The sequence below is a fragment of the Lontra canadensis genome, unplaced genomic scaffold (genome assembly GCF_010015895.1).
Source record: "Lontra canadensis isolate GAN:19392208 unplaced genomic scaffold, GSC_riverotter_1.0 scaffold17, whole genome shotgun sequence".
NCBI classification, from domain to species: Eukaryota; Metazoa; Chordata; class Mammalia; order Carnivora; family Mustelidae; genus Lontra; species Lontra canadensis.
This window is the reverse complement of record NW_022631011.1, coordinates 24,268,251-24,278,150: the sequence shown is the minus strand read 5'-3', so window position 1 is coordinate 24,278,150 and position 9,900 is coordinate 24,268,251. Positions and strand designations below refer to the sequence as shown.

At 47.5% G+C, this 9,900-nt stretch overlaps 1 protein-coding gene across 1 annotated transcript; it reads right to left on the bottom strand.

The window, feature by feature from the left end:
* Positions 1-137: 137 nt before the first annotated feature.
* TYMS (thymidylate synthetase) lies at positions 138-9,635 on the bottom strand. The gene is made up of 7 exons (XM_032859807.1): positions 9,386-9,635; positions 7,532-7,605; positions 4,629-4,803; positions 3,008-3,109; positions 2,052-2,227; positions 1,594-1,665; positions 138-741 (listed from the first exon to the last, which is right to left on the bottom strand). The coding sequence occupies exons 1-7, from the start codon at positions 9,597-9,599 to the stop codon at positions 604-606; spliced, it is 951 nt and encodes a 316-aa protein (XP_032715698.1). The 5' UTR covers positions 9,600-9,635; the 3' UTR covers positions 138-603.
* Between the last annotated feature and the right edge of the window lie 265 nt (positions 9,636-9,900).

Below are 9,900 nucleotides of genomic sequence, written 5' to 3'. Positions count from 1 at the left end.
TTCTAAAATATACTAAACCTCTAAACTGTATCCAAATGAGAATAGAGCATGTTTGTTTAGGAGGGTTCACTTAAATCTTTTAGGCAGGAAGTGAGCAGAATGGCAATACAGAATTAAAAAATTTTTTTAAAAAAGAGGAATGCAGAACACATCTTTATTATAGCAATATATAAAGCAAATAACTTTAAATGTTCATAACCACAACTGTACATTATTAATGAATGCGGGTGTTATTCAGCTTGCTCAGATTTGGGGGAAGAGCTGATGTATAATTCCTGAAATTCATGGACCTTCATAAAAATGGGGGGTTGAAATGCATGTACATGTTTTTAGAGTATTCCAGTTTTTATTCTCCTCTTAGTCCCCGTCTTGGCATTTTCACATGTCCTCCGTGAGTTAACCAAATTCAAGGCATTTTGTTGCTAAGAGATCTGGCAAGGTTATGTTTGTCAGTGGCAACATTCTTACAAGTTAATAACTGCTAGTCACCAAGAGATTTTTGACCTAGTTCCCTCTTCCTCTAGGGCAAATGAGCTTTCACCTGGGTACTCAGTCCAAACCTTACAGACTGAATAGCCTTTAAATACCTCCTTTATAAGCACTTTAAACAGCCATTTCCATTTTAATAGTCGGGTGAGGACTGTAACCCTCAATCTGAAAGTCTTCAGCCTTGAAGTCATCGATGGTCTCAACTTTTCGAAGGATTTTGAGCTTTGGGAAAGGCCTTGGTTGTCGCTGAAGCTAGAAACAATAGGAGATGATTATTTTGCCATTATCTGTACAACCTGCTTTAATTCTGCTCCATGTGAAACAAGTGCACAGTATTATCAGTGAGGTATTATTTCACAGGAGTGTAATAGTGCAGATATCTGCCCCGGCTTATGCAACACTCCTGGGTTATAACTGGCGGATTCTCTCCCACACATGGAGACCGAAGGATCTTCGGGGCCATCACACAGCATCAGGAGCCTTGTGGCCCATCTTAAAATTGACTGCTCTTGGCAAATTTATTAAGGATGGGACACTTTTCCACTTCTGTATCTGTAACTCCTGGTAGGCACCCAAGTATGGTTATTTGAGTCCCATAATTCCTATCTCAACTGTCCCTGGCAAAGAGGGTGAGGTAAGATGACATCTGTTGACAACAGAGAGGGATGGAAGCTGGGGTTCCTGGAGTGAACAGAGGGTAGCAATGGGGACATGAACACAGGCTCTAACCTCATCGCTCTGTCCAGCACAACTGGAGCAGATGGCCACAGAAGCCACTGGACAAACCCCGAAGGTACCCTCTACACAAAAGCAGCCAAGGTCCCACAAAGGAGGAACTTCCAAAACCTGGATCTCATCTGGAGGGGGCTAAAAGGATCTGGTTAAATTTTTTTTCCTTGGGGCTCATTAAGCATCAGACACTCTTATTTTTAATTGCCATTTCAATGCCTTGTCCCTGCCTACCACTTGTCCCTGCAGCTGGAGCAGGGCATCTTATCTCTGCCCCAGCACAGAGCAGGTCTGTTACATGAGGGATGTTCTAGAAGGAAACGTCTTATCAAGAGAAGGTACCAAAATTCAAAGTGTGACAGATATCACTCTTACCTGCATTTTCAGCGGCTCAATATGATTCAGGTAAATATGTGCATCTCCCAAAGTATGTACGAAGTCACCTGGCTAAATCCCATGGGAGCAAGCAAAATGGCAAATGTTTTAGTTTCAATTCCTTTCAGACACATCATTTAAAAGCACATTATGTAGACTATGCAAACATCCCAACACTTTTCAGAAAGCAATTTCACCTGCGTAGCTTTTGAGAAAAGTTGATGTTCACAAAAGTTGTCTTATCTCATAAATAACCCACACCAACCTGTGTGCTTATACAGACCGCAGAAACAGGAAGCCTCCCTGGAAGGCCGCCAGGTGAGCAGCTGTTTCTCACACAGATCACATTTTAAAACTAACCAGACACTGGCCTCCCTGCAAGAGTTTTTCCACGGTAAATAACCTATGAGCTCAGGCTTCAGGCGGGTAGCCCCCCTTCCCTTCAGGGCACAGCCCACCTTTAGGCCTGTGATGTGTGCGATCATGTAGGTGAGCAGGGCATAGCTGGCGATGTTGAATGGCACGCCCAGGCCCATGTCCCCTGACCTCTGGTACAGCTGGCAGGACAGCTCATCATTCACCACGTAGAACTGGCAGAGGGCATGGCACGGAGGGAGGGCCATCAGAGGAAGATCTGAGGAGCCAGCACAAAGGAAAATGAGGTGCCGTCAGTCTTAATGCAGCTACACACAAAACAGGAGAGAAACAGAAGCCAGCTCCTATGGGGGAGCTGAGAACAGGCCACTGGGCCAGTGACCTCATGACCTACACCACCACCTAGGTCAAAAGCAGACCATTCCAATTCTGCGGATGGTACCATGCCTACAGTGACCCATCCAACAACACAAGACGTCTGCGTATGTACGCTCATAATTGAAGCCACAGTCATCCAGCCAAAATTACTTGTGCTGCCTTCGTGGTACCAAACTACAAGCAGGAAGAATTCATTCATTCCCAGGGGCCACAGGAAACTGTCATCCCATGCACAAAGCCTGTATTCAAATTCTCTTTTGGAAAAGCAAATATCCCACTCTGGTAATATATATTACACCTTGGTAGAGTTTAATTTTACTCTAACTGTTAAAATGTTAACAGCCAGGTGGAGGGAATATGAAACTTCATCCACCCCAATTTAAACTGTTAAAATCCAAGGTGTATTTTTATAGGTAATTTAAAACCCTCTTTGGAGTAAAAGAACTATCAATACACATATTAAGATCATCTTCATCCAACCCCATCATCTGCAGGTAGAAGTGTGGCCAAGAGTGACTTGCCCAGGGTCACACCAGCCATGTGGCTGGGGGTGGTTCCCAGGGTCCAGCCTTCTATCGGCAGCCTCCATGCGAAGCCACAGGGCTTCCCTTTGTGCTAGTGGACAGTCTGGACACAGGAGAATAACTGGGATGCTTCCAACCTTTTGGATTCCAGCCACACAGGATGATTCTTCTGTCGTTGGGGTTGGTTTTGATCGTGTCAATGACCTTTTGCAATTGGTCTACTCCTTGACCTGAATAATCTGTGGAATTGTCAAGAGAAGACACACCACATGTTGATCACTGCATCTCATGAGATGACCTTAGAGGCCATCCATCACCTTACCAAGGCCCCCTGAGGTCATGCTACAAGATATCCAAGGCACTCTACAAATTCCTCTGCTCTCTTGGGTTGATGATGCGTTCAGGGCTTTGATATCTATCCTCTGGAGCCATAACAAAGGTTTTTTCTTTCCTACAAAAGAATCCTTTAAATATCTGTCATGGTGCCACCCCTCCCTACCAGCCCCCCTCCCCATTGCTAATTTTCTCCAATCCCAGCTATCAGTTTCTTCCATGGTCCTCATGGGGCTGTCTCTATACCCATCAACCATTCCATCACACTCTGCTGCCACGGAAAGTACTGGATCTTAAATAGAAGACCCCACTCCACACATGCTCCAACAGAGGACAGTGGTCTCAATGCTCTTCTCCCAATGCTTCCACCTAAAATTACAATTTAGCAACCAAACACCTAGTAATTTATAAATATCAAGAAACCTCTGTAACTCTCACACCACCCTGTACTTATCTCCCATTTCTGGTCTCTGGACTTTAATTCCTTGCCTTCCTTCTGAAATAGAACTGGGAGCTGCGAAGTCTGAGAAGTGTGGAGCTTCATATCCCCTCCGGTTAAACCTGCGCTTATTGGGGTCAGACTGTATTCTAGTCCAGTTGTTCTTAATTTCAGGGGGAAGAATGTCCTGTTATGATCATAGCTTCAGAAAAAGGAATAGCAAAGGAATTTGCTATTTTGTGATCCCCCAAAATAGCAAAGAAATAGAAAATTTCTTTTCTTAAGAAAAAGATGCACTGTGATAGTACAGTTCTGTATTTTGGTTGTGGTGCTTATATAAATGTACAGGTGCTAAAATTATCAATGGTTTCTGTCCAGCCAGCAAGCTAGCACTTCCTACAAATGTGTGTACACACACAAACACTCACATGCACACATACTGAGGAGGTAGGCATTTGCTTTTGCAACACCTGACCTATGGGCAGGCAGGAGAGGAAGGGTCAAAGGATGGGGGCAAATGGTGCCACCATGAGACTAAGGTGGATGTCCCGCAGAAGATGATTCATCTTCTTCCACCCAAGAAGGGCAGGGAGAAAAGGGTAACCCAAGAACTACTATCACATGAGCACCACCTAAAGTGTGCAGGGTGGCTCAGCCTTCAAACGGGTGATCAAGCCACTACAAGGCAATCCTGAGGCTTCTTCCTACATTATTTCCCCAACACAGCAACCAACAAACCCACCATGTAGCTATCTGCTAATGAAACACAGTATGGAAAGTACCAAGTACCCAATAAATGCTAACAACCAAGAGTTTGATCTGACCTCTACCTGAATCTGAAACAGCTTCTCACAAGGTCAAAGTTATACATCAGCTCCGCAGACAGCAGCATCTCTGTAGACACCGGCCCCCAGTTTCACTTGAAACAATGGGGCCAACTCATACTATGTTGGGTGCTCAGGAAATGTGAGGCGCTGTTTTCTCACCTGAATCCTTATCTATGTATTCTGCCCCAAAATGCCTCCACTGAAAGCCATAAACTGGGCCTAAATCCCCTTCTTCTCTGTTGGAGAATCCCAGGCTGTCCAAGAAGTCTCGAGACCCATTGGCATCCCAGATTTTCACTCCCTTGGAAGACAGTTCCTTAGCGTTTGTAGATCCCTGCAAGAGACAGGAGAGCAGAGCAGGCATCCAAGTGAAGAAGCTGACACCCCAAGAGCCTCCCACAAACTGCTCCTCTGGCCTGTGCTAACACAGCAAAGACAGCCACTCAGCATGTCCCACATGGTGCGTCCTGTTCTTAAGGGCCAGTCCCAGCCCAGACTTTCTGAGGGCCCCTAGGACAGTCTCATAGAATCGCTTCCAGGACAAGGGATTCTTCCTCTCAACTGAATGCTCTAGATTAAACACCTCCAAGTCCTTTCATTATTCCCACCTCACCTAAAGGTTTTGTGTTTTTTAACAAATGTGTTTTGTGTAAGTGTGATCCCCCAAAATGCATTTAATGTCTCACCTTTAATCTGTTCAATGGATCTTAGACCTGGTATGTAGGTCACTAACTGGCCTAATCAGTATTAGCTTTTCTTACAGATTGATTGATTGGTCACATTACCTCATATGTGCACTATAAAGTTCTGTTTACCCCAACCTGTATTTGTAGTTAAAGTGGGGCTTTGTTTTTCCCAAGTACAAGCCAATGTTTATCACTTAATTTGGCCCATATCATCCCAACATGTGTCCTGATCGTGCATTCAGGTCAAAGACAGACCTCGGTGGCCTCCTGGTATGATGCACTGTCATGGTGACAAGCACAGCTACGGTGCCACACACACCAGGCCTGCCCTCCAGCACTCTTCTCCTCTGACAGCTCTCTGACCCCTAGCCTCGCCGTCCCCACCCAGGGAAGACCACAGCCGCACCCCCACACGTCTACTGTGAGGGTTAGAGAACACAAGAAAGTGCTCAGTGCTCAACAGAGCCTACCCTCAGCACAGTCTCCATCTTGCCTACAGATGCTAGCTGCAGTGTGGGTTTGTCCTGACTCCTGTGTTTCATCCATCACCCAGGGAGCAACTCTATCAGAGAGTCTGGCACATTCCTGGTAAAGAGTACTTGGAATCCTGAACTCAAAGTAAATTAAGATAAAACCAGAGAATTCATTTTATTTCTGAGCATCTTGTTTCCTCCCTTCTGTTTTTGAGTTTGTACTATTTTTTTCACCTCCAATAAGTCATTTTTCAATCTTTCCCATGTAATTTTTTAAAAAAAGATTTATTTATTTATTTTTTTGACAGACAGAGATCACAAGTAGGCAGAGGCGGCAGAGAGAGGAGGAAGCAGGCTCCCTGCTGAGCAGAGAGCCAGATGTGGGGCTCAATCCCAGGAACCTGGGACCACGACCTGAGCTGAAGGCAGAGGCTTTAACCCACTGAGCCCCTCTTTTTTTTTTTAGGTAGGCACCATGAGGGCACCTGGATGGCTCAGCCGGTTAAGTATCTGCCTTTGGCTCAGGTCATGATCTCGGGGACTTGTGATCAAACCGTGCATCGGGCTCCCCGCGCATCGGGGGGTGTCTGCTTGTTCCTCTCCCACTGCCCCCACTCCGCTCATGTTCTTTTTCTTTCTCCTTTCTCTCAAATAAATAAACAAAATCTTGCAAGGCTCCATGCCCAGGTGGAGCTCAGTGCCAGTCTTGAACTCACAACCCTGAGATCAAGACCTGAGTTGAGATCATTTGTCAGATGCTTAACCCATTGAGCCACCCAGATGCTCCCTCCCATATTTCTTCTAAATCCTCCCTTTTCTTCCATTTGACAGGGTTCTAGCTGGTTTACAAAGGGGCTCTTCTGAGATTTCTGATGATGTACCTGGAACTAGACGCTCACTGCCAGCTGAGATAAGACAACACAGAAGAAAACACTTCAAGAATACAGAAGTAAGGGAAGACTGGATTGGATCCAAATCTAAATAAACTCTTTCTAAAATGTAGTAAGAAGTCTTGGGTCTCATTTGGCCTAAGATCAGACACACCACACTGCGTGCTCTGCAGAAGGGATCCCAGCTTCTACATGGCCCAGAACTGAGCCCATCTCCTCAGGTACCCTCTGAATAGCACTGGCCAGAATATCAGTGGTCTGAACCAGGAGATGGAACGAGAGGAAGCACTTTGGCCTCTGCCAGAGGTACCTACTTGACTCTTTGGAAGAGGGATAGCTTATTACTCAAGAGATTCTTCTTGCTTATACAAATATGAGAACATGGCTGGGATTTATATTCAATGATCAATCCATGTTGAGTACCTACTCTATGGCAGGCTGTGTTCTAGGCTCAGGGGATACAAACATGAATAGGAAAAAACAAATCCTCTGCTTTCATGGAACTTCTAACAGTTTACTTGTTTATTTTTTGTCTACCTTCCCCCCTTATATAGGGAAAAGGAGAGGGCAGACATGATGTATCAGCTGATAATGTTTATCTATGCAGAAAACAAAGGAGGGTGGGAGGGATGTGTGTGTGTAAGTAGGGGTAATCACAGTCTTAGATCGGGAAGTTAGAGAAGGCTCATTCAGTAGGGACTTGAAGGAGGTGAGGGAGTGAGTGATGCTACATGTAGAGGAAGAAGGTTCAGCACTGGCAAGCACCAGAGCCCTAGGTGGGAATGTCCTGATGTCCTCAAAGATCAGCAAGGAGGACAGGTGGGTGGAGCAGGGTGAGTGGCTCGCTGAAGCTAGAGCTGGGACAGGACGCCCCATGAGTGGGGTCTTACTGACCTTACTGAGTAAAATGGGATCCACTAGAGCTGCAGGTGAAAGTGACATGATCAGACTTTTAAAAAGGACCACTGGTGCTGGGTTGAGAACACACTGTTTTCCAATACCAGCTTCCTTACCTTGATAAACCACAGCAACTCCTCCAAAACACCTTTCCAGAATATGCGTTTGGTTGTCAGCAGAGGAAATTCATCTGAAAAACAGGTAATTTCAAGATGGGAAACTAGAACATATCATCCAGCTTTCTCTGTGGAGGAGGATTGCCCCCTGGGATATAAGACCCTTGAGTGAGCACAGGACCAACTAGAAAACTATGACTGCAATCGCATAGGTGCCCCAGAATTGGGTGGAGCTCCCAGACTACTGCCTAAGTCAGTGACACGATTCAGGCTGAGACTGCCCTCCTCAATCCCTTGACTACCACAGGAATTCTATGCGGTGAGATGCGGCACGAGCCAGGCAGGGATGCCCATGTGGACAGGAAAAGAGCTACCATCTACTTCCCAGTTAGTGAGATTCCTTCACAGAGGTGTGAGGACAACACACAAAATGTGCCCTAAAACAAAGGCTGAAGGCTCCCAGGGCTCTTCCTTGATTATCCTGCCAGGGAAAATTTGCTCAGGTCTAGGAGACAGTAGATACCACACTAACCAGAGCTAAAGCATAGTTTTTAATTATTTGCAAAGCAAATTAACCTCTATTATTTAGTGTACCAAAAATGGTAACCGTTTAAATACTTGTATGCATGACCTTATCCAAGCCTCCAAACAACCTTCCTTGAAGCATCCTTAAGATCTCCTTTTTACAGGCACCAGGAGGGAATATACTAGTTTGCATCAAGCAGCAGAGAGATCAAAATGTAAAAGCTTATCTCTAAATTCACTACCTATTCAGTTCAACTTATCACCTAACAAGGAGAGATTTTTTTTCAAGCACCTACTTTTATCAGTACTGCCTACTGAGCATTATTTTCTCTATTTTAAGCACACGGGAAGCCAAAGACCAGAGAGGTAACTTGACCACGGTCTAAACGGATGGGCTGGAGTAAAAAACGAGATCTGTGGCTCACTGGACGCCACTGTGTGGAGCTGCAGGAAGCTGCCCTAAGGCACATCCCTGTCCAACCCGCAGCCTGGGTATCTTCCAGTCTCTGAAATGGGTGTGGGGTTGAGGGTCCTCCCCCTGTTCACCACAGTGAATTAGCTTTACTAACAGGGCGTCTCTCCCTACTCAAAACCACCCCTATACCTGCGTCCAGAATATTAGTCTTGCGCACCCCGCCCCCCAACCTCGTCTTTGTCCCCTGAAAGCGTGACTCTAATAACAGCCAAGAGAAACTTCTCGGGAGCCATTCTGTTTTAATGGAAAAGACGAGTAAGAACTTCTACTCGTCCTCTAGCGTTCCTGTTTCAAGATTTAAGAGGAAAGCTGGTTCGTGCGGACCAGACGGGAAAACTGTCTGGAACCACAAGTTCCCGCCCAGCCGCTCGGTTCGCGCTCTCTTTCAGCGGCCGTTGGCCCGCCCTTATTCCTTCACTCTAATTTTTAAAAACTTTGCCAAACCGAAGGGCCAGACCGGGCAGAGAAGAGGAAGAACCAAAAAGGGGAACCTCTAGACAAGTCCGAGCTCAAGCCCCGGCAGACCCTCTCCCACTCTGTAGTATGCGGCAAACACTACCAGACCGTGTCCACTCTGGGGCAGACACGACCAGAGTAAGCATAGGACTCGGAGCCAAAGGACCTGGTTTCACCTCCCACTTCTGTCACTCCTGACGTTAAGCAAATCATTCCTCTAACCCAAGTCTCTGTTTTGGGGGTCTGCAAAGCGGGGCTAAGGAGCTCCCAGGATCGAGTTAGGAACAAAGGTTGATGGCAAAGCCCAGCCATTTCCAGGCGCGCCTCCCCGCCCTCTGAGCGGCCGCTCAGAGCCCACCCGGGCGCAAGCCCCCTCGCCCGGGACGCGCGGGGGTCACCTCTCAGGCTGTAGCGCGCCTGCATTCCGAACACTGACAGCGTGCCGGTGCCGGTGCGGTCATCCTTCCGGACTCCGCAGCGCAGGATATGCTCGATCTGCCCCAGGTACTGCAGCTCCCCGTGGGGTGCCGGCTGCGGCTCCGCGGCCGGTTTCTGCGCGGCCGGCGGCGGCGGTGACGGCGGGCGCTGCAGCTCGGAGCCCGGGGCGGGCATGGCGCTCACGCGGCTGCGGGCCCGGGACGCAGGCGGCGGGTGATGGCTGGGTCGGGGGTGAGTGTCTTTCTGCGCGCCTTTCTGCGCGCCTCTTTTCCCGCCAACGCGGCGGTGGCTCCGCCCCTTCCTGTCCGCTGACGTCGGCCCGCGCGCGACCCCCTGGCTTCCCAGGAGCGCGCGGAGTCCCAAGTTGGACTGGGCACGTGCTCCGGGGTTGTGGGGTTTATAATCCCGTTGTAAAAGCTAAAAACCTAAATCCGGTATTTTGGTGTGTCGGCTGAGAAAGGCCGCTCTGGCTAGA